At 39.9% G+C, this 25987-nt stretch overlaps 1 protein-coding gene across 1 annotated transcript in view; it reads left to right on the top strand.

Moving 5' to 3' along the window:
• Positions 1-25987, top strand: part of LOC126281251 (RNA-binding protein 28) — a 103346-nt gene that overhangs the window by 16961 nt on the left and 60398 nt on the right. Inside the window, exons 3-4 of the mRNA XM_049980043.1 lie at positions 11735-11903; positions 23451-23650. Of these exons, the coding sequence (XP_049836000.1) occupies positions 11735-11903; positions 23451-23650 (369 nt within the window). The remainder of the gene's footprint in view (positions 1-11734; positions 11904-23450; positions 23651-25987) is intronic.

The following is a 25987-nucleotide window of genomic DNA, read 5'->3' as shown; positions in this document are numbered from 1 at the left end:
GCAAACTCAAGTGGCAGACTCTGCAAGAGAGGCACTCTGCATCGCGGTGTAGCTTGTTGTCCAGGTTTTGAGAGGGTGCGTTTCTGGATGAGGTATCAAATATATTGCTCCCCCCTACCTATACCTCCCGAGGAGATCACAAATGTAAAAGAAGAGGGATTCAAGCACGTATGGGGTCTTTCCGGCAGTCGATCTTCCTGAGAACCATACGCGACTGGAACAGGAAAGGGAGGTAATGACAGTGGCACATAAAGTGCCCTCTGCCACACTCCGTTGTGTGGCTTGTGGAGTATAGATGTAGATGTAGATGTAGAATCCCAACACTGAACTCTGGCTCTCCCAGTTTGTTCCACCTGTGATCCTCCCTCCTAACCATCCCCTGTTGCCTTCCAGGGATTTATTACCTTCTCAACATCCTTCCCAAAGTCCCTTCCTAAGAACACTAAACCTTCAGCAGAAGAAAAGACAGCCATACACAACCTCAGAAAAGATCCTCAGTTAAAGACAAAGGTCCCATTGCTGTATTTATGAATTACAGTGAGTATCTGGGGGATCTCTTTCCTAGGTGTCTGACTCCTCCAACTATAAATTCAGCAAGAGTGATCCCATCCCAAAAGTCCACCCTAACTTCCAGTCTCAGCTTAAAATGCTAGGCCTTTCCAGAACCTCTCCCCTGAAGCTATTTCCTTCCTCTTCCCGACACCCCACACATGCACATTGTAGATGCCCCCCCCCCCCCCCCAAAAAAAAAGGCAAACCCAACAATCCTGGACACCCTATTGTCGTTAAGTATTGTGCTTCCTCTGACAGAAATTTGACAGTCAGTGGCAAAATCTACAATCAGTTGCCCAGGATCTAGCATTGTACATTAATGCTACCAACCACTTCCTCTACTGACTCTCCACCATCCCTGTCCGTTTACCTCCTGGATCTCTACTTATCACTGTTGATGCCATTTTCTTATACTACGTCACCACTCATCCCCGTGAGCTTATGACATTCAACACTACTGCTCCTAATATACTTCAGACTTTAAGCCCAGTACCTTATTTTTCATATTCCTTACCAACTTTATCCAAACACACAACTCCCTTTCCTTTGAAGGGAAGGTGTACAGACAAATCTGTGACACAGTCATGGCCATCTGCATGGCACCTTCCTATGCCGACCTGTTTATGGGCCATCCCGTAAGAAACCTTCCTAATCTCCCAAAACCCTAAACTCCTGGTCTACTTCAAATTCATTGTTGATATATTCATGACCTGGAACCAGGACCAAGACATCCTTTTCTCATTCCTTCACAACCTCAACACCTTCTCTCTTGTCTGATTCACCTAGTCCTCCTTAATCAAGTGTGCCAACTAAGTAGATGTTGACCTCCTCTTCTCTGATGGCTCTGTCCACACCTCTGTCAGCATTAAACCCGCCAACCGCCAAAAGTACACGTATTTCGACTGCTGCCATACCTTCCACACCAAAAAATCCCTCCAATACAGCCTGGCCACCTGTGGATGGCATATCTGCATTGGTAAGCACTCCCTTGCCAACCATGCTGAAGATCTCACAAAGGTCTTCATAGACAAGCATTTACCCCCTCCCCACCCCCACCCCCCCCACCTCCCCATCGCCCCTCCCTTCCAGGCCTAGTCTGCAAACAGATTTCCTGTGCCATATCGCACACACACCCAAACATCCCACCACCCCCGAGAACTTGCCACAAAGAAGTGTCCCATTTGCCACCAATTGCCACCTTAGACTGGAACAAATGAACCACATTCTTCTTAAAGCACTGATTACGTATCATCATGCCCTGAAATGAGGAACATCCTACTAGGATGCTTCTCTAACTGCCTAAAGTGGTTTCCCATCACCCACCCAATCTTCGTAATGTCCTAGTCCATCCCTATGCTACTTCCAATCCCAGCCCCTTGGCACAGGGATCATATCCCTGTGGAAGACTCAGGTGCAAGATCTGCCCAATTGACCCACCCAGCTTTTCCTATTCCAGTTGTTTCACATGCTTGCCAAACCCCATGAGAGGCTGTGCCACCTGTGAAAGCAGCTATGTTATATACCAGCTGTGATGCAGTTTTCTATACGGGTGTGACTACCAACTAGCTGTTCACCAGGATGAATAACCATTGCCAAACTGTGGCCAAGAGCAAAGTGGACCATCCTGTTGCACAACATGCAGTCGAACATAACATGCTTGATTTTAATGTCGGCTTCACAACCTGGGCATCTGGATCCTCCACTTTGCCACCAACTTTTTTGACCTACACAGATGGGAGTTATCCTTACAACACAGTTTCTGCTCCCAAAATTATCCTGGCCTTAGCCTACCATAACCTACTGTCACCACAGGCTCCACCCAGCAGTTTCCAACCCCTCTGTCCTATTATCTCCTCCCAGTTCATGTCCTCTCATCCTCAGTGTGCTCTTTTTGTGCAAAAGCAGCCCCCAGTCTTTTCCTCATTTGCTCCTCTCCTTCTCCGCTACACATTTGCCCCCCACCCCCTCCCTTCCCCACAATCTCATAATGCTGTCTTTTAGTCTCTCCATGCTCCACCAGACAGCTATCTTCCCTCTCCCCACCTGTACTGTGCTATCCCTCCTCCTTCTCTGCTCCATTTCTGATTGCTGCTTTTGTTCAACCTAGCTGTTGCAGTCTGGCTAGAGCAGCTGGAGATAGCAGACGTGTGCAGGTGGTGTGCCTGCTTGTGTGAATGTATGTTTTCCTTTCTTTTCTGAAAAGGGCTTTGACGGAAAGTGTAGTGTGTAACAGTCTTCTCATCATGCCAGTCTGCATTTCGTCCAGAATGCCAGTACCCCTATTGTAAATTTTATTCGGTGAAATGAGCATACTTTACAGAATACCTCCGTCAAAAGATGTAGCGTCGCAACAGAAAAACTTCATCAGTTTATGATAATCATGGGAATTTCAGTTCAAAGACGTACCTGTGAGCCTCACATAGTTAGGACAAGTGCCGGTGACAGGATTTCTTGTGAAATTTTTCTGGAACCCTTATCCAACAATTTACCTTGAGCAATTGAAGAATCATCTTGTGATGTTAACCTTTTACATCTTAACTTTTCATATGTGTGTGTGTGTGTGTGTGTGTGTGTGTGTGTGTGTGTGTGTTTGTGTGTGTGTGTTTTTACTCTAGCTCGAAAAAGGATTACTCCAAAAGATAGGAAGCTCTCTTTCTTCTTATGTGTGCTTATTGATGACTCAGTGCTTCTGCTTTTTTGTAAGTGGTCACCTATAATCCAAAAGTATTTTTATATAGTGCTGGCTTTCATGGCCAATACTTGCATCCTTGGTGAATTTTGTTAAATGGGCAATAGGCCTTGTCGAAAGCCCGTTTCTGTGTCTAAAGTTCCAAAGTTCCACATTGTAAAACTGATGATGTCTACTGCATTAGGAAACAATGTGTTAGGCATAGAAACATGCCTTACACCAAGATCTGCTGCTCATAAGAAATGAGCATCCGAACATGTGAGGATTCTGATAGAGAAGGCGAATGATCGTCTTGGTCGCCTTCAGTTTATTGGGAGAATTTTGGGTAAGTGTGGTTCATCTATAGTGGCGAACATGAATGATTGGCTTCAGTTTATTGTGAGAATTTTAGGAAAATGTGGTTCATCTGTAAAGGAGATTGCATATAGGATGCTAGTGCGACCTATTCTTGAGTACTGCTCGAGTATTTGGGATTCGGACCAGGTTGGATTAAAGAAAGACATTGAAGTAATTCAGAGGTGATCTGCTAGATTTGTTACTGTTAGGTTTGAAGAACACTCAAGTATTATGGAGATGCTTCTGGAAATCAAATGAGAGTTCCTGGAGGGATGGAAACATTCTTTTCAAAAAACACTACTGAGAAAATTTAGAGAACCTGCTTTTGTAGCTGACTGCAGAATGTTTCTACTGCCACCAACATACATTTTGCGTAATGATCTCGAATATAAGAAATGAGAAATTAGGGCTGATACAGAGGCATATGGACATCTGTTTGTCGCTCGCTCTATTTGTGAGTGGAACAGGAAAGGAAATGACTAGTAGTGGTACAGTGTACCCTCCATCACACCTGTGTATGGTGGCTAGCAGAGTATGTATGTAGAGCAGATATAACAAAGATCACAGAAGATACTAGCTACAGTTTTGAACTGTCTGGTAGTGATGGGTATGAAAGAACTCACAGTAGATAGAACTAAGCATGTTGCTCTCAGTGTGTATAAAGTCATGATCTGTGAAAGTAGATGTAATAGCTTTGTGCTTATGCTGAGAGAGCATTATAGAACTGTTGCTGTTCATGATGCTTGTAAATGATCTTGTGAATAAGACTGAAATTTCCATAACATTTTTTGCAGGTGATAACACTGTATACAGGGAAGTCACAATGCCAGGAAATTGTAGTTGTGTTGAATGATTACATGAAGCTAGTTGTATGAAAGTCACAGTCAAACCAAGATTGGCCCATCTTCCTGGAAGATAGGGATGAGCACGAGGGATGTGTTAGCTGGTCATTGCATTGGGAGCTCCAGTGTTAAGCGGGTGCTGGAGCCTTAGAGAAATAACAGTCATGCTGGGAAGCAAGGCCAGTGTCCACCCTTTTCATTTTTGCTTGTCTGGAGGAGGGCGGGCAGCTTGTCCTCGTCTGAGATTTGGAGGAGGCTGTCCCAGCAGTGTTGAGTGCACTGAGTGCACCAGGCTGCAAATCAAGCCTCATTGTGGGCACAATGCCTGCTGCTTGGGTTCACAGGCTGTCCTTTGTTCCCACAGGTGGCTGGCTACTGTGGTGAAGACAGATAACCTCGCTTGTGGGGAGCAGAACTAGCATTTTGCAGCACTGGTTTGGGGATAACACCCAAATCTCCATATGTCAGACACTCAGAATGGCACCAAACATTATTTGTCAATAGAGACTCAACCAAAACTCCAATTTAGTGTGTACTGTGTGCTGTTGTCTGGCAGAAAGGGGAATAAACATTAATTAAAAGTGTCACCAGAACTACGGAGCACAGGAAAAGCATAACTGTGAACAACTAATATGTATAGCTTATGTGGGGAAGTTAGTAGAGTGTTAGATCATCGTACCAAGGATCCTGGGTTCAAATCCCATTGATGACCTTCCTTTTTTTCCCAGCATTATCGTGAAAGTGTTATATGGGACTACTAATACTCACTATGTGCTTCATCTCAAGAGTGTGTTTGTTCTGTTGTACATGTCCGACAGAACACCACACCTATCTATAAACGTGAACTCTACAGGTTTATTACTTTCAACTAACAAAGCAAAAGCAGACTCCCAAAAGAACATTGCTACAAACTCTGAAAAGTTGTTTTACATGCCAGGTAAATGTTTTCCCATGTAATGGTTTCACACTTAAACAGCAAGGAAAAAAACTGTCATCAGTGGGGTTTGAACGCAGGACCTTACGTATGATGACTACACGCTCTGTCATCTCACTCGAGAGATCAGGAAGGCAATTATTCACAGATATGCTTTTTCTGTGCTCCATAGCTCTGGTGTTACTTTTAATTACCGTTTACGCATTTTCTACTGGACGACAGGACATAGCACGAACTAAATTGGTGTTTTGGTTGATACTCTATCAACATACAACTCTTGGTACCAATCTGAGTGTCTTGACATTTGGGGTTTGTGTGTAAGTGGAATGCTTAAATCTGCATCGTGGGTGCAGATTCATCGGCCTCTGGTATCAGATGAAGATTTTTAGGACCTCTCTGAATAGGTCAGACATGCAGTGTGCACAGGAAGTGGCTATGAGGGTGTTAGTATTATGTAGTATGCATATGTTTATTTTTTAGGATAAGGAAATCCCTCCATAGGCTGGAAAGGATACATTTCTATTTCGGACAGAGATGAATGTCAAACTCATTAATTAAAGAGAGAAGCATTCATCTTGGCAGAGTGGAGAAAGAAAATATGTTAATGTAGTATTAAATAACTGCAGGAGTATTTATGGAAAGCCTCCAGAACTAGACACATAGCACTAGCTGTCTGAACCCAGATGTTAAAGCAGTGAACCTTTAAATTCCATTTGGAATGTACATCGCAGAGATAGGCTGAACACTGGTGGTGGAGGGGTGTTTGTATCCACAAATAATAAATTAAATGTTGTGAGTTTATCGCATATCACGGATGTGAACTAATTTGGATGAAGATAAATGTTAAAGGTGGATCAAACATGGTAATTGGATGCTTTTATATGTACCCCAATCCCAGTAGCAGCAGTGGTGGAACATTTTAAGGAAAACATAGAGGAGGTTGTGCATAAATTTCCTGGTCTTGTTACAGTATTTGAGAAACGTTTCAACTTCCTAGCTGTATACTGGGAGACTCAAGTGATTAGAATGGGTAGTAGGGATGGGGAATAATGTAAAGTTGTTCTCAGTGCCTTATCCAAAAATTATTTGAGCAATTGATCAGAGAACCAACTGTTAGAGTTAAAATCTTAGATCTCCCAGTTGCAAACAAGCCTGAACTTTTTTATTCAGTTAACGTAGAACAGGAAATCAGTTATCATAAGGCCAAAAGTATGGAATATGGCTGTAAATATTAATGTAAAGATAGGTAGAAAGATGTTTTTGCTTAGCGTAAAAAAGAGGCTTAAAATTACCTGACCAGCCAACATGAAACATTTATTTTTGAGACAGGAAATGTGGAATATAACTAAACAGAAAGCAAAGGGAGCTTCGCTTTTAAACATAACTAAAGGATGACAAGACAAGCAAAAACTTGAATGAAGCAAAAATTAGCATAACGTGAACCAAGCTTGAAGTGTTCAGTTTTATTTATTGATCCAACAAAACATCCTAAGAAGTGTGGATGAAGGGCAACAGTCAGATTCCGTATTTCCGAATTTCTGAAAGGCAGTGCTCCACTGCAGACTGTTAGTGAAGGTGATATGCAATACGTCCTCAGGTATGTTAGTGGCTCAAAGACTTCCTATTGAACCCAGTATTTTGTCCTCAGCAGCGAGTGTTCATCAGAGACTGCGGTATCATCAGGAGTGCCCGAGGGAACTGTGATATGATGCTATTCTCTTTATCCATAATTTGAAGGACAGAGTGAACAGCAATCTGGGCAGTTTGCTGTGGATGCTGTAGCATGTCAGAAGGTGACATCATAGAGTGACTGTAGGAGGATACAGATGAAATAGATACAATTTTTAGTTGGTGTGATGAAAGTCACCTAGCTCTAAACATGGAAAAATGCAAGTTAATGCAGATGAGTAGGAAAAACAGTCATGTAGTACTCGAATGCAGCATTAGTAGTGTGCTGCCTGACACAGTCACATCATTTCGGTATCTAGGCATAACATTGCAAAGTGATATGAAATAGAATGAGCTTGTAAGGATTGTAATCGGGAACTTTAGGTTATTGGGAGAATTTTAGGAAAATGTGGTTCATGTTTAGAGGAGACTGCGTGTAGGACACTAGTGTAATGCATTCTTGAGTGTTTGGCATCACCACATAGTCAGATAGAAGGAAGACATCAAAGAATTCAGAGGCAGGTTGCTAGACTTGTACTAGTAGGTTCAGAAAGCATGCAAGAATTATGAAGATGCTTCAGGAACTCAGATGGGAATCAGTGGAGGAACACTATAGGGGAAAATTTAGAGAATCAGCATTTCAGGCAGACTGCAGAACAATTCTACTGCTACGAATGTGCATATCATGTAAGGACCACGAAGATAAAATAAGAGAAATTAGGGCTTGTACAGGGGCATATATATAGCAATTTTTTCCCTTGCTCAATTTGCATGTGGTCATCCACCATATGGTGACTTTCTTAGTAAGTATGCAGAAGTAAATTAGAAGTTTTGGTCTTACATTAAATCAGCAAATGGATCAAAACCATATGTCTGGTGTTACAGCACACCTTCAATTAAATAAAAGTGCATTTGAATTGCATGCACTTACACAATTACAAGATGTGGCAGGTATATTGTGGCAGAGAAATATCACAATTGTGTTAGTGATACTTAACTGGAATCTTTAGGTAGTCATCAATTATATCTGCTTGCTGCAATAATGTAGTCTTGCGATGTATTATTTGGTATAGTTCGTGTACATATAAAAATATGAATGCATCAAATATGTACACACACTTCATTTGATGGCTTTAAACCTTTTTTGCCTGAATATTCACAAAACAAAATCGTCTTTGACACCACATGTGCATGCTGTCATGATCTTGTGCCATCATATTAATTAAACTTGCACTGTGTAGGTGGGTGTTGAAACCTTAAATAGAGGTCAACCATACCAAGTGGTCCAAGAAAAAACTAATTGGTTGCTTGACCATCTCAGAAAATTTTTATATTTGCCCGGTGAATTCCCCAAAGTTTAGTAGTCACAAAAATATTTTTTTAAAAAAAGTTGTTGTTTACTATTTTGAAATGGTGGCCATATTTGTTCCAGGCCGCATGCGTTCTTTCGTATTTGCAAGCATCTACATTTTTTACAATTATTCAGTAGTGGATTGTCCTAAGCCTTTCAGATAAAATGCGTTTAGTTCAGCACACTCTGGGCTACAAATTATCATCATCATCACTTAGCTGAATGTATTCTTCAATGTATTTTTAATAGTTCAAAGTTATTAGCCACAAATTATTAAACTCCATTTTTGAACAGTAGTTTTCCAAAGAAAGATTAATTTCTCAGTTTTAATATTTTTTTCTGCTATTACACTGTTAGTATAGTTACTTTTTATAGAGTATCGATGGTGAGCAGCTTACACCTAAAAAAAATACACTATTTTAAAAAAATGGATTTTTAAAATTTTTCTATTTTGGGCCTGCAATATCTTTGTTGAGAGAGCAGATAAAAATCTGAAAATTTCACAGTTAATAGACCTGTATGGTGTCAAACTACAGTATAAATTTCAACTTTGAGATTAAGTTGGAAGGTATGGAAAAAAGATTACAAACACAAGTCAAAAATATGTTTTTCAACATCTGCGATATCTGGTAGGCTAATCAAATAAAGTATACCAATTGCATAATGTAACACACCACACACAAATATAAAAAAAATATATTAACGAATACATTCAGCTAAATGATAATGATGTTAATTTGTAGCGCAGAGTGTGTTGAACTAAATGCATTTTATCTGAAAGGCTTAGGACAATCCACTACTGAATAATTGTAAAAAATGTAGGTGCTTGCAAATACGAAAAAACACATGCAGACTGGAACAAATATAGCCACCATTTCAAAATAATAAACAATAATTTAAAAAAAAAATCTTTTTGTGACTCCTAAACATTGGGGTATTCACCCAGCAAATATAAAATATTTCTGAGATGGTCAAGCAACCAGTGCTGGACCAGTTGGTATGGAGTGACCCATAGCTGTACTCCTAACAATTAAAACCAGTGCGAGTATAATGACAATAATGTTTTAGCTTATTTATAATTAAAATAATTGGTTACAGAGTTATTGAAACACACCATGGCGTGCTTAACAAATTGCAAACATAAATTGAATTGTCAGAATTAAGTTGTTGTTGTTGTTGTTGTTGTTGTTGTGGTCTTCAGTCCTGAGACTGGTTTGATGCAGCTCTCCATGCTACTCTATCCTGTGCAAGCTTCTTCATCTCCCAGTAGCTACTGCAACCTACATCCTTCTGAATCTGCTTGGTGTATTCATCTCTTGGTCTCCCTCTACGATTTTTACCCTCCACGCTGCCCTCCAATACTAAATTGGTGATCCTTGATACCTCAGAACATGTCCTACCAACCGGTCCTTTCTTCTGGTCAAGTTGTGCCACAAACTTCTCTTCTCCCCAATCCTATTCAATACTTCCTCGTTAGTTCAGAATTAAGTAATAAGCATTATTTCAGCTTCAATTTCATAATGTGTGCGTTTGTAACAACCAAAATTGTCTTATATTAACAAAACATAAAAGTACTTTACCAAACATGTTACTAATATTTGTGCCAGGACTTTACAGTGTATTGAGTCATATTTTTACTTATGTTTGAAATTATTTTTAAAAAAATTATTAGAAACATAATAGTGTTTGTGTGGCGAACATCTGTATCTTTTACATATTTCGGTAACAGTGATGTTGATTATGCTTACAAATAAGCTAAAGAATAGTAGTCAGCATTAGTGAAAAATAAAAGTTGTATTATTCAGCTTTTGCATTTGTGTGAATAGATGTATCAGCATGATTGCTAAAGATATGTATCACATTCTTCAATTATTTGTATCGATCTGTTATGTTACATACATGGTCTGTGACCATAATAGTGGGGAATGACATCAAAAAGGATGATGACAGAGGGAGACTGAAATACTAAATTCCTTGTTCCAAAATTTTTTCATTGAGTAAGATCATTCTCCGGTTCCTCCTCTAAACTGCTTTGTGACCAGCAGAATGACAGATGTTGAAATAAATGATCAAGGAACAGAAAACAAACTAAAATTGCTCAAGGAAATGCGATTGAACCTGAAAGGATACCTAAATGTTTCAAAGTAGAGTATGTGACGGAACTTGCTCCTTGACTAACAGCAGTGCACTGTAGTTTGCTATAAGAGCAAGCCATTCCCAGTGAATGAAAAAACATGTAAGCCACTCCCGTTTTCAAGAAGGGTTGTTGAACAGGTGACAAAACTATAGGCCTATATTGCTGATGTTGCTATGTTACACAGTTTTGGAACATGTTTTATGCTCTCTTAGTATGACATTTCTTGAGACTGAAAAGCTCTTCTGTAGAAATCAACATGGATTCTGCACACAATTCTGTGTAAACCCCCCCCCCCCTCCCTCCCCATATTATGTGATTATAAGATTGTAGACAGTCACTGAAAGTATCTGCATCCATAAATTATCTGGTAGTATGCATAGAGGGCAATTTAAAGTGAAACAACATAAAACTAGTTGAGACTGAGCTTCATTGGAAGAATTCTCAGGACGCGTACTCAATCCATGAAGAAGGCAGCTTACAAACCCTCATTTGATCAATAATGGAGCATTGCTACCATATTCATTTGATAGAGGAAACAGGGAAGACATGATGAAAAGCAGCATGGTCTGTCTCATGTTCAGTTAATAAATGCAAAAGCATCCTGGAGGTGCTAAACGAACACCAGCGGTAGATACTACAAGATAGGTGTTGTGCGTCACACTATGGTTTGCTGTTAAAATTTTGAGAGCATACATTTGTAGAAGAGTCGAGCAATGTATTGCTTCCTCCTATGTATATCACATAAAAGACCACGGAGATCTAATCGGAGAAATTTGAGCTCACATGAAGACTTGCGACAATTGCCCTTCCTCTTGAGCCGTTCTGACCAGTTCCAGTGGAAGATTATAAAATAGTCATTTTTCACAAGGAAGGTTATTGATGTTGATTTTCTGAGATGCGTTTTACAAGAAGAGTCTAGCAGCTTATTACAAGAAGAGTCTAGCAGCTTATTACTGCTTCACACGTTCTTCTCATGATGTTACTGTGACGAAAATTGTGTAGAGGTTTACTGGCAGTTTCTTCCTGGTAACGGTTTGTCAGCGTGATCGCGTGACATTTGCCAGCGGAGCAGGAAAGAGGAAAATAATGGTGGACCGTAAAGTAGCCTTTGCCGTATGTTGTAATGTGGCTTTCAGAGTATTTATGTAGATCTAGACATTTATTACAAATGTTTGTTACACTCAGAAAATCCAGCAGTAACAGTATGTATTTCATTGCTTTCCAGGCATCCAGAGAAGATATACAGAAACTTCTACTTGCATATGGTGACCTTAGAGAAGTGAAACTACTTGAGAGACCAGATGGTTCTCCAGTAGGGTGTGGATTTGTACAGTTCACAAGGAAAGAAAGTGCAGAAAAAGCAATTAAAATGTGCAATAACTTAGATTTTATGGGTGAGTGTGTAAGAGACTTGTCATATTTACAATTTTTTTGATTTTTTTGTGTTTGAGCTCCAGGATATATATATATATATATATATATATATATATATATATATATATATATATATATATATATATATATATATATATATCTAAAGAGATTGGTTTATCTTACTTGTGTCACATATAATGTGTGTTTATTTTACAGTTATTTTGTAGCCAACAAATTATAATCCTACTAGATTTCTAAAATATTTTAAAATTTATGTCTGATTAGCCCTTAATGGCTACAAACTCACGTAATTGCAGTAGCAAAAACATGTATTTGTGTTTTGGAAGAGCAGTATGTGAATTCTGGTTTATCAACTTTATCTGTATACTGACATGTACAGAAAAAGAATCAACTGTGGTCATAATTAAAAGACAAATGTGACAGTGATTTGTTGCAGTCAAGGTAGATAACACACCTTGACTGCAAAAAATCAGTGCCATATTTCTCTTTTAGTTCTCTGGCCATTGGCACAAGGAATACTGTTATTGAAAGATGTGCTGTCTACAATCATTGGAGAGAAACGTGATGGTGCTTAGAATCGCCGAAGTTGGAACAAATATTCAGTTTAGGTATTGAGGGATGGAAGTTGCCAATCATTGGCCTGCAGAAATGAATGGAAAGACGAGGCACCTCACCTTTAGCCTTACACCCAACTTTAACCATGCTGGACTTGTCAAAGGTATAGTCTCCTTCTCCTAATCCCTGCAGTGGAAGCACTTCTTTTCCACCAATCCCTCCAACTGTAACTACCCTAATTCCAACATTGAACCCTGCCTCTTCCAGTTAATACCAGCATCCAACTGTGATCCACCACCCCTTGTAACTGCCCACTGGAATTCCTTACCTCCAAATTCGCCTCACCATCTTTCCCCAGGTCCCTTCCTCAGGACACCAACTTTTCACTAGAAGAAAGAACTGCCATGCACAACCTCAAAATGAATCCATAGCTAATCATCCTACCTGCAGACAAAGGTTCCACCACTGTTACGAATCGCAGTGACTACCTGGCAGCAGGCCTCTGCCAATTATCTGGCTCCTCTACCTATAAACTCTGCCTGAGTGAGCCCATCCTAGAAGGCCAACACAACCTCCCGTCCCCGCTTAAAGCCATAGGTCCTTCCCAGAGCCTCTCCCATGAATCTTGTTTCCCTCCTCACCACTGTGACACCCCGCACACCCATCTTCTACATGCTCCCCTAAATCCACAAACCCGACAATTGTGGACACCCACTGTGCTGGTTGTTGTGCCCCCACTGAAAGAATTTAGCCCTCATTGGCGAGCACCTCCAACCACCTGCCTGCAATGTACCCTCCCACATCACAACAACAACGTCCTTCACCAACTCTCCACCATGCCCACCCCTTTACCTGCTGGATCTCTACTCATCACTGTTGATGCCCCTCCCTATACATCAACATCCCTCATGCCCATGGTCTTACTTCTATTAAACACTACCTTTCCCAACATCTTTCAGACTCCAAACCAACTACCTCATTCCTCATACACCTTACTAACTTTATCCTAACCCACAGCTACTTCTCCTTTAAAGGGAATGTATTCAAACAAATCCACAGCACAGTCATGGGCACATTCATGGCACCCTCCTATGACAATCTTTTTATGGGCCTTCTGGAGCAGACCGTCCTACCCTCCAAAAACATCAAACTCCTTGTCTGCTTCAGGTTAATTGATGAGATCTTCATGAACTGGACTAAGAGCCAAGACAACCTTTCTTCATTCCTTCACAACCTCAACACCTTTTCTCTTCACATGGTCCTTCTCAACATTCCTAGATGTTGACCACCTCCTCTCTGATGGCTGCAACCACACCTCTGTCTGCATTAAACCCACCAACCACCAATAGTTCTTGCATTTTGGCAGCTGTCACCTCTTTCACACCAAAAAAATCTCTCCTATACAGCTTGACCAGCTGGGGATGGCGAATCTGCAGTGACAAAAACTCCCTTGTTCAGTACGTTGAGGATCTCACCAAGGCCTTCACAGACAGGCACTATCCCCCTGGCCTAGTCCGCAAACAGGTCTCTCACACCATTTCCCCTCATAACCCCAATCCTCCCACCACCGCCAAGAACTAGCCACAAAGGGATGTCCCCATCATCACCCAGTACCACCCTAGACTGGAACAAATGAACCACATCCTTTGCCAGGGCTTTGATTACTTATAATCGTACACTGAAATGAGGGACATTCTACCTGAGATAGTTCCCACCCCTCCTCTGTGGTGTTCTGTCACCCACCCAACCTCCACAACATCCTAGCCCATCTCTATGCCAATCCGAATCCCAACCCCTTGCCACAAGGGTCATACCTTTGGGAAGACCTAGGTGTAAAACCTGCCCAATCCACCCACCCAACACTTTCTATTCCAATCCTTTCACAGGCTTACCCAACCCATCAGAGGCTGAGCCACCTGTGAAAGTAGCTGTGCTATATATCAGTTGTGATGCAATTATTGCACAGTTTTCTATATTGGTATGACTACCAACCAGCTGTCCACCAGGATGGCCAAGAGCAAAGTAGACCAACATATTGCACAACATGCAGTTGAACATAACACACTTGATTTTAATGGCTGATTCACTACCTGAGCTGTCTGGATCCTTCCCTCTACCACCTGCTTTTCCAAACTGCACAGATGGGAGTTATCCTTACAATGCATTCTCTGCTCCTATAATTATACTGGTGTCAACCTACAGTAACATGCTGTCCCCACACTCTCTACCCAACAGTTTCCACTGCCTCTGCCCTATCATTCCTCCCCATTCTCATTTCCCACCCTGTTTATTTGCCACCCTATGCCAACACATCCGTCTTGTCTTTCACTACTCCTCTCATTTTTTACTCCTTTTTTCCCCACCTCCTTCCCTTACAACCTCCTGATGCTGTGCCTTTTGGTATTCTAGTGCCTACACAGTCCACCAGACAGCAGTCATATTTCTCCCCACCCATACACTACTATGCCTTCTCCTTCCCTGCCCTCTCCAGACTGCTGCTTGCATCCCACATGATAGTTGCATTCTGGCCCAAAATGCTGGAGTTGGCAGTGATATGTGAGGTGTGCTTGCTTGTGTGTGTGAATGCTGTGTGTCTGCTTTTGCTGATGAAGGCTGTGGCCAAAAGCTTTATGTAAGAATCTTTTAATTGTGCCTGTCTGCAAGTTAATGTGCCTTCTTTCCAGTAAGTAGCAATCTGTCTTTTTCTGCAGTGTTAGTACAATTACTGCTGCAGACATTCATATTACTTGTCTTCACACTGCATATACAGCATAATTGCTCGGATATGGTCAAGTACTACTGAACATTGAATTTCTTTTCCTTGAATTTCTTTTTCCTGTTAAGAGCACACACCTTGTTTTTGGGTAGGCGAGTCTGGCTGATAGAAGTCTTTGCCCTGATGCTCACCGTGGTACCCACAAGTAAATGGCAGGAAAAGCAAGGGACTGATGACCATGACCTAGCAGTTTGGTGCCTTCCCCCTCTTTAAACCAACCAAGAAAAGCAATGATGGGGCAAAATCATCATTGTCACCAATATCAAATAGTAGCTTTTTACAGCTATCATTTGCAGGCTTCTCTCCTATAATTTTATTAATTCAACAGCATTAATATTTAGCTGTGATTAATTTGTACTTCTCACTGTTTGGTGAATGACAGTGCCCGTAACATCCTAATAAACTATATACTGGCATTGGTTGTTCACAAGCTTGTCAATTGTGTTCATTTCCTATTATGTCAAGCATTTGAATCAACAGTCCATCAGTTTAGCAGTTGAAATTCCCCCTCTGTTGCCAGCATAACGTGTGTTCCATAAGTTCACGTGCATGTTGCATCACCCAGATTTCTTCTCCCATCATGAGCTGTAACTCACAGCCTGGCATAGGCAGCCAGAGTCAGTGTGTGTGTGTGTGTGTGTGTGTGTGTGTGTGTGTGTGTGTGTGTGTGTGTGTGTGTGTGTAGTTCTTGTTAGGTAAGTTGGCGTGGGGAAGATTTTTATTACTCTATTCTTGCCATGGTTCAGAGTCCTTATTCGTCTGTAGGTTTCCTATAACTTGCTGGATAAGTCAGTTCAAAGGCCAGAGGAAGACAAAGGCATCCCACTCCCTATAATATCATGTGAGGTATATCAGCCTGTGGGATGTTTACATCTCTATCTTCACTGTCAAGAAGTGACAAGGTGATTGATATATCACCCTTTCATGACCTCACAGTAAAGTATTAAGCACAAGCTGCAGTAATATTTCAGTCCATTTGCTTGTTCCTTATTCTCTAAATAATATTTGTCATGGTGAGAAAAATGTTTATGAATATGACAAATTGTTTATTATCTCTTTGAATCAATGCAAATAATCAAACATTGTGCCTTGTTTTTTTGGAACAGTATAAGCATTTAAAACAGTTCAACTCCCTTAATACTCACTCATATGGATTTGCTTTTGTGTAGAATTTGGGAATGAGAATCTGTGTACTGATTGTTTCATTGAGAAATCTTTTCCATTTGTCACCTCTGAACTGATGTGTATTGTCTGACAGTAGGTTTCCAGGCTTGTCAATCATAATCTTTATGTATATGCTCGATAATAGACATCTCACTTTACCTATTAAGGAATTTGCTTTGAGTACTCTGAAGTGACAATGTACAGCAATAACATATAACTTATGCCTCTCTGATCTGTTGGTAGGCATCCATGAATATTGACTGCTACAGTTGTTCATGGAATAAGACGTCATGCAGTGACTTAGTAGGATTGTTTCTTCACATATAACAAATGTTTTTATCATATTCTATAACATGTGTCTTATTACAGGAAAATAGCAATATCCATTCAATTTGTTTCCACACTTCACCACACCAGATTGTCCTCTTTGTCTTCAAGATTAATTTTTGAAAAGGATAGTTTGCTACTCATGATATAGTGAAGATGCTGATTTGCAGACAGGCGCAACAAAAAGACTGCTAAACAACTAAGCTTTTAGCTTTGGTCCTCACGGTCTGTTGTAATCCTCTTGTGCGTGGTTCTGAGCCTGTTAACATGCAGACGGCAAATCTCTCAGTAGCATATTGTATAGATCAGTGTGAAAATTTCACAGTTTTTGAAATCTCCACCTGCGATTTCCCTTGCTCATGCAAAAGCTTTATCTGTGGTCGCTTTTCTAAATTAAGTTCAATTCTTGTAGGCACAATGCAGCAGTATCACCAATGTTACATATTTAAACAGGAAAAGAGCACTAGATTAGTGATATGTGTCTGCAACGAGTGGATGTAGCGAACTGATTAGTACACAGAAAAACTTTCAAATGATGAATTATGTGACACGAGGTATTTTATTGGTGGCTTAGAGGTGGATCATTGTTTCTGCTGACAAACTACTTTTTAAACGTAAGGGTTTATTCTTTACTGTTACATATAATGCACAAGTGCAAAATTTGTTGGATGCGCAATACTTTGGTCAAGGGTGTATTACATTTAAGCCAGTGACTGTATCCATTGTTACAAAAAAGAGTGACACATCCATTTGTAATTGAGACAACTTACTGCCTTATACCTATGGTTTCTGACTTACAGCTTCTTTTAGATTCTTTAGTGGACAACTTCCGAAGTTTATGTTTCACTCAACAGCCTTAGTGACTGTGCTCACCAGATGCATGGGCCTCTTCTTGGGTGTGACAGGATTTTTTTATCACTCATACCTGGCATCTCCTGCTCGTATTCTTTTGTCACTAGGAACATTATGACATCTGCATTCCATTTGGTAGCTATCTTTCTCCACCAGTCATAATATATTGTATTCTCCTGTTTGGCAGTCACAAGCTTCAATTCTCACCTCTGTCTGCAATAGAGATCTCATGAATGAACACATAAGGACAGTTGTAGGAAAGTTGAATGGTCGACTTCGGTTTATTGGGACAAGTGTAGCTCACCTACAAAAGAGACTTCTTATAGAACACTAATGCAACCCTTTCTTGACTACTGCTGGAGTGTTTGGAATACCTCCCAGCTCTAAGAAAGACCTTGAAACAGTTCAGACGTGTGCTGCTAGATGTGTTACCAGTGGGTTTGACCAACATGTGTGTGTGGTATTTTAAATGAGAATCTGTGGAGGGAAGCCGATGTTCTTTTTGTGAAACAGTATTGAGAAAGATTACAGAAGGGACGATTGCAACAGAATACAGAAAAGTCCTAATGCCACCAACATACATCTAGTATAAGGACCTTGAAGACAAGATAAGAGAAATAAGAGCTAATAGAGAAGCACGTAAACAGACATTTTTCTGCCTCTGCATTTGTAGGTGCCATATGATGGCTTGTGGAGTATCTATGCAGATGTAGATGGCATGTAACTTCTTTGTTTGTATCCAGTTTTGTGAGCTAACATACGTGATTTATGTCCAGATTGTATGCTTTTATCTTTTTCACCAAATTTAATCTGTTGGTTACTGCCAGAAATATCATCTGAATTTCTGTCTGAATGGTAATCAACTTCTCTTTGATTTTTTAGGTATTACATGTTTTTTAAAATTTGCATTATACTGCTGTAATAAATCATGGTTCTGGTGCTTTACACTGTTTAAGTATTTTTCAGTGTGAAATGCCTCATATGCATTTATAAGCTTCCAGATTTAAAACTACTTTCCATACCTTTTCCTATACCTTTCTGACCAATATTTTACCAAGAAGATGCGCAAGAAATCCTCATAGGTTTCAAATCGATCAGTTGCTTCCGTTGCCAGTAAGGTACAATCACCCAGTGTGTATTTTCTGTCTGTTGCTCCAAATTCATGGTAGCAGTGATAAAAGCTGCTGGGTGCAGTTCTCTTATGATAGTAAATTATCTAAAATGATTTTTTTGAATCGTGACACCTTTGGCTCAAAGCCATTCCCTGTGTTAGTGGTTCCATTCAGATAATTTTATGAAGATAGAAACTACTACTGCACTCTTGCCACAAAAGAGACTGCAAAGAAACTGGCAGAGTAAAGTTAATGAAAACATATGCATTTGTAATAAGGGCTATGTGTTAAGTCTACAGTAATTTTCACAGTCATATGTTGGTGAAAGATCTGTCAGAAAATCTTTGGAAATTGTGGTTATACGTAAAGTCAGTGATGAGATGCAAACCTGCCAGTCTATCTTTTATGGATCCATCTGGTTTTGAAACTGAAGACAGGAGAAAGAAAGTAGAAATTTTAAATTAAACATTTAAAAAGGTATTCAAGCATGAATATACTGCTGTACCGGTGTATTACAACATCACATATGAGTCAGTGATATCGATATAAAAACTATCAGTATTGCAAAACAGTTAACTGCTTAAATCGAATGAGGCACCAAGCTCCATAGAATTCCAGTTACATTTTACATTGAATGCACAGACTTAACTCCTTTCGTATCTATCTTTATCCAGAATTTGCAGAGCAAATAGCCCCGCATGACTGAAAAAAAGTGATGTCACTCCTGGTTGCAAAAAGGGTAAAATATCAGATGAATAGGATTTTCAAACCTGTATCACTAAACCCCTCTGTTGCAGGGGCTTAGAGCATTTTTAAGATCAAATGGCATGTTGTTCATGAAGTAAAATGAGTTTCTTTCAAAGGCTTCAGGAAAATACACAGTTTGCTTTATTCATACACAACATCCTGCAAACAATAGATGGAGATGAACAGGTAGATTGTGTCTTCCTAGATTTCTAAAAGGCATTTGAGGCTGTCTAACATTGTCTACTACTAATCAAGGTATGAGAATATGAAGTATCTTTGCAAATATGGATTGGCTCAATGAAAATTAGTTAATAGAACCCATCTTGCTTTATTGGATGGCAAATGTCCCACAGAAACAAACATAATATTGGATCTGCCCCAATGAAGTGCAATAGGACTGCTAAATGTTCTCAGTATGCATAAGTATTTCATCAGGTAGGATCAGCAGCCCAATAAGATTGTTTGTGTGTAACATGTTGTTGTCAATAGGAAATTATTGCTGTTGGACAGTTGTAAGGAAGTGCTGAAAGCCTTGGACAACATTTCAGGAGGAATTTGGGTTTTCTGTGATTGTCCTGGTTCATTAAGGCAAAGCCAAGGATGGCTTCTAAATGAAGGCCACAGCTGGCCACCTGTCCTATCCTCATAAACTACAGTACCTGTTGTATCCTCATAAAACTTGTTATGTGTATGGGGGGGTTTATGTTTTGCCTTATCAATATGCATTTTATAAATTTTACAAATCCTATATCATTGTGAGATGATCCTTGGATGGATAAAGATTAATAAACAAGTAATATAAAAATTCGAATCTGTCACTTTCAGATGGACACTTGCGAAAAGACAGACACATTTAGACCCCACAGCCATTATGAATCAAGACACAAAGAAATGACTGACATTAGCTGTTAATAGGCATTGATTAAACCACTGGGGAAAGTTGAAAATTTATGCTTAACTGGGAGTCGAAGCTGACTCTCCTTCTTACTAGGCAGATGCACTGACCAGGGCACCATCTGGACACAGTGGTCATTGCAGCTACTTGGACTACCCTGATGTGCCTTCTGTCAGACCCAAATTCTCAACTGATCCAAACACTACTGATGTAGTGCCCCTTGCCCATTATCCTCATTAATCATGCCATTTCCCATAAGAGTTCAAGTGTGGTGTGCATATACACTGAAGTGATCTATTGGTCATCCTCACCTTAATTATGTATGTGTTCTTTGTTCTTTTGGACATGCCTGAAAGAACAGACACATTTTGATACTGTAGTCACTATGAATCAATACACAAATAAATGACTGACATTAGTTGCTTGTTTGAATTGATTAAATCAATAGGGAACGTTGAAAATTTATGCTGGACAGGGATTCGAACCCAGGTCTCCGGCTTACTAGCGAGATGCATGCCGAACACTGCACCACCTGGACACAGAGATCTTTACAACTGCATGGACTACACTAGTACGCCTTGCGTCAGGCCCGAATCCTCAACTTATCCACACCTGTACTTTCTTTGTGTCTTGACAGATTCGTAGTGGCTGTGGGATCAAAGAGTGTCTGTTCTTTCGGTCATGTCTGAAAGAACATATATAATTAAGGTGAGGATGGCCAATTGATCACTTCAGTGCAGATGTGCACCATGCTCAAACTCTTATGGAAATCAGTGAAATGCTGCGAGTAATGAGGACAGTGGGTAAAGGGTGCTACGTTAGTAGTGTATGGATAAGTTGAAAACCTGGGTCTGACGGGAGGCATGCAAGGGTAGTCCGTGCAGCAGCAGTGATCACTGTGTCTAGATGGCACTGTGGTCAGCACAACTGCCTTGTAAACAGCAGTCCCAGATTCAAATCCCGGCCTAACAAAAATTTTCAACGTTCTTCATTTATTTAACGAGTGCCCACTAGCAACTGATGTCAGTCCTTTGTGACTTGATCAGTACAGTAAACAACCTGTATCTTTTGATGGTCAGAGAACTACTAACACTTACTTTGATTCCTATTACAGAGTTGGTTTATAATGAATAATTATTTTTTATCATTTTCACAGTAAGGGACATGCACAATCATGATGAAGTGGTTGTTAAAACACTGCAAAGGCCTTCCTCAAATGATAAAGATGATACTACATTGTCTTTTTATCAACTCAAAATAAAACAAAGAAAACCACATTTGGACAAATACAGGATGAGTTAAAAAGGACTTTATATCTTTGGACTGATATAAAAATTTATTGAGATAACTTACATAATCAGTAGTTGCGCCATTTTTTAGCAAACAACCTCAAGTTTGATTCATGTAGTACATGAGTACCCCATTTTGCCACTAGGAGTGCATTACACAATGCACTGTTAAAAATGGCTACTTTCACTGGTGTGGAGTGTGCTCGCTGTGTGTTTTGGTTTCATGAAACAAAGTCTGCAGCAACTGTTTGGTGCCAATTTTGCTCCGGATATGCTAAATAACCTCCTAATTGGAAGTGTATTGCTCTTTCTTCTTCATGGAGAAAATTGTCACTGGTAGTGTGTATCTGGATATGCTTGAGAACTTTTTAATTCCCCAGGTTGATGAAAATGACCAAGACAGGATTGTTTACTACCAGCTAGATAGTGCACCACCCCATTTCTTCATGGAAGTTTTAGGTTTCTTAGATAATTGCTTCGCAGGTCAGTGGATTGTCACATGGTCACATCGGTGCCAAAACTGGACACCACTAGATTTGTTTCTCTGGGGTTTTGTTAAAGACCATGTGTATGTTGCTCCCCTACCAAACAATTTAACCAACCTCGTGTCTATACTGCCTTTCCGGAAATTTGGGTGTAACTTGTGCAATGAATGTGGGAAGAAATTAATTACTGTTGGGGTGTTTGCCGCATCACAAATGGTAGTCATATCAAACCAAAAAGACATTTCACACTTATATGTGAAACCTGAGGTTGTTTGGTACAAAGTGGCACATCTACTGATGGTGTAAGTTATCTGAATAAATTTCTATTTAATTCCAAAGTTGTAAAGCCCTTTTTGACTCAATTTGTATACCAAAACATAATTATTGTAAACATGTCTTCTTGCAAGTGGGAAAACAGTTACCTCACTAGCACTTATTTTGTAACCATGCAACATTTGATAGCAAACTCACAGCTGTTACATTGTCATTATACGTGCCCTCATATTTAATCTCCTTCACTTTAAGTTTGATTGTGCAGATCCTGTTTTGTACAGCTTTGAGATCAAGATCAACTGCATCATGTACCATTTTTAAATTCAATGTTGCTGATTCTTGCACTCTGTGTTTTCTATCACATTACCATGCTTAACTTTGAGTTCAGCCATTCTTTTCATCAGTTCTTATATTTCATACACAGTGCCCCCCTCTCAGTCGGCAAATATCATTTTGAAACTATTTTGCAGGTGTGTATCATGTTCTTCATGCCATTCGTCTAACTTCTTACTCTGGGCTTCTTCTCTAGTACTGTTTTTTTTTTTTCCTCCTAGACGTTTGCTGATAGCCCATCTTTCCAGTTAGCCAGTTTTCTTTGTACTGCCTCACACTGTTTTTAATTTTTTTGCTAAGAACCATCTCATGTTTTGCTGTCATTCAGTTATTTGTTTTTTGTTTTTGTTTTTGGAAATTGATTTATTTTCTGCTGTCATAAAACGCTGTTTCACTCAACACATTTCACTGTGACACTGATAGTATCTGTTAGCATTTTTAATTAATTTATTGGCAGTGGTGAATATTTCAGCTTAGGCATGGTTAAAAATTGTAGATTAAATTTTGGGTACAGAAGTGCCCACCTCTAATTCGAATTGTAAAATCTAATCACTATTGAATTACAGTGAGAACAAAAAATTGTTTGCTAAATGGCTTTGTACACTGCTGTTTCTGATGTTTGTGAATGGTGCTATCACTGTTGCAGCAACACTAATCTTAAAGTTAACCATTTATTATTTAATACAGTTCCAGGTAGTTGTAATTACATAGGTGGCTTCTCTTTTCTTTTTATTTTAGGTAGGAAAATAACTGTAGACTGGGCTGTACCAAAAGCTGAATATATTTTGAAAAGAGCACCTAATGATTTTGCAACCACAGAAATTCATAAGCAAAGCCCTGACAATGCACTTGACGTAAGTGAAGCTTATGAGTCCGATGTTCCACCTGAAGCAGACCTTGTTGAGGCGCAGAATCACCAACTCAAGAAAAAAATAAAGGTTTGTTGGATTTGAAATTAATCAGCTTTTTGAATCGTGATACCTTCTAGATATTTATGATTTAATTTGGAAGAACACTGCCCAAGTGTTTGAATTCTGGTCTGCTACACAGTGTAGCATTTCTGTGTTCACAAAGTAAGGGATCAGAGGAACAGTCCAAATCAGATATGAGTAGGAGTAAGGATTTCATTCAATTTGTGTCTGACTTGATGGTCTGCTGCACTATAGGAATGTCCTTTTGGCTGTTAGCAACCCAAGACCCAGTATCTGACACCAGGTGGCAGTTGGCTTTGTCTGTCAGTCTAGGGTTGACAGGTTGGTTTTTCCCTTATGAAGTATGCAGTAGGTGAGATACGCAATACATGCTGGGCATTGTGGTCACATCTTCTAGGTTCACTTAAGGATTACAGACTTTCTAATGACATTGAGTATTTTCTAACATCATTTACCACAGTTGGGAATCTGAGAAGTCATGGCAGGAGGCAGCACTTTTCAGAGGAATGCTGTTGTGATAGGAAATGGGGATAGATTCGGTGAAAGCCTTGAATGTTTAAACAATTTTCGGTGTGGCTGGAAGTTTACAAAATCTTGGAGCTTGTCAGCAACTCTTGCTGGGTGTGGGAGGCAAGAGTAGCCCCTGTGGGGCAGAGTTCATGCATGTGTAAAAGTGTTGCTTATTTCTTATTGGCAGTGGCTGATAAAGCTATTATTGCGATGTGGAAATGTTACGAAAATTTGCAATTTCATTCCTGTGAGCAGACATGGAATTTTGATTAGGCATTTCCAATTTTATAGGTGAGTGTTGCGATCTATTGTGTGAGCTTTTGATTGGTCATGTTGTGCTGTGCATTCATACTGCGTGGTTGCTGCACATAAGCCATGGCCACCCTCTTCTCGAGCACCATTTGCCAATGTTGCAGTGGCAGTGTACTTCAAAGTGCTCACAGTGGGGGTGCCACAAGAGATGCGATCTAGTGTGTGAGCTTTTAATTGGACATATCATGATGTGCATTCATACTGCGTGGTCGCCGCACATAAGACATGGCCACTGCCTTCTCGAGCACCGTGTGCCAATGTTCAAAGTGCTCACAGTGGGGGTGCCACAAGAGATGCAGCAGTCATACTGCTGGAGTCAACGGAGCCAATGAGGATGCAGCTCCACATGATTAAGTCGTGTTGTCATGGCCCAGAAGGGGAGTCATCTAGTTGGCCTCCTGGGATATGGAGTAGGTTTCCTCTGTCACAATGCTGTTACTGTGATAGTGCTTACGGGAGATGAACTTTGGCTATGGACCTGGACATGAATGATTATGCTGAGTTATGTTTCACCTTGTTTTCATAATAAATCTTCTAAGTTATAATTTATTCCGACTTTTCCATTTGGTAGTTTGTATCAAATAGTGCCATCATTAGCTAGCTGGAGGTGATATTTGATAATCAATGGTAATTAATGACATTTGTTCCCATCCCAATTTGAAGTGCTTCATTTTTGGTGTGACTGTGACGTACGTAGCAGTGAACTGCTACTTTATTTTTGCCTTTGTGGATTTGTGCAGAAATTACAATATGCAGGTTGGAGGCAGTATAGTTATTGGTGCATGTCTAACAGTCCAGTGGTCTAATCTCAGAATCCTCCTGAATGCGGTCAGATTGCCACATTAGAGTAGTGCCAATTGTAACAGTTTTCCAGGTCAAAACTGGGCTGAACCTTATTCAGATTGTTTTTGCTGTGTTGCAGTGCATAGAATTAATCTGGATGTGCCTGTCAACATTTTGTTATAATTCAGCATTATATTGCAGTGCGTAATTTATCTGGTCCATTACTCACATCTAGGAGGGTGTGGATCCTGGTTGCAAACATGTGAGACTATGGACAACACATTATCTTTGAGGGCAAATTTCAGAAATTTTTTCAACTGTTTTAATTTAGTACAATAGTGGAATTTTATGAAATAATCTTGTATATTATTCTTTAAGTGCACAAAACAGAGGATATGTGACAAATGATGAAAAGTAAATGTTGAGACCTGGCAAGCATTTGATGACTAATTTTTTTCAGGTATTTTGCAATTGTAGTAGGTTTGAACAAAACTATCAGAAAATTCCAGTGATACAGTATTTGATTACTGTTTGCAGTTTTACATAATGTAGTAATGAGTGAGTATGTTATGACAGTTGAAAACTTGTGCCAGATCGAGGCTGGATCCCATCTTAACCATTAGGCTATATGAGCATGCCTATAGGCCTTATTCAATCTCTTGTAGCCACTGATGATTCAGACTATGCTTTCTGAACACTACATCCGGAACTGATTCTCTCAAATGCATCTGGAAATAC

This window comes from Schistocerca gregaria, chromosome 7, assembly GCF_023897955.1.
Source record: "Schistocerca gregaria isolate iqSchGreg1 chromosome 7, iqSchGreg1.2, whole genome shotgun sequence".
Classification (NCBI taxonomy): domain Eukaryota; kingdom Metazoa; phylum Arthropoda; class Insecta; order Orthoptera; family Acrididae; genus Schistocerca; species Schistocerca gregaria.
Note: the sequence above shows the minus strand (reverse complement) of the source record. Positions and strands in the feature narration are given on the sequence as shown.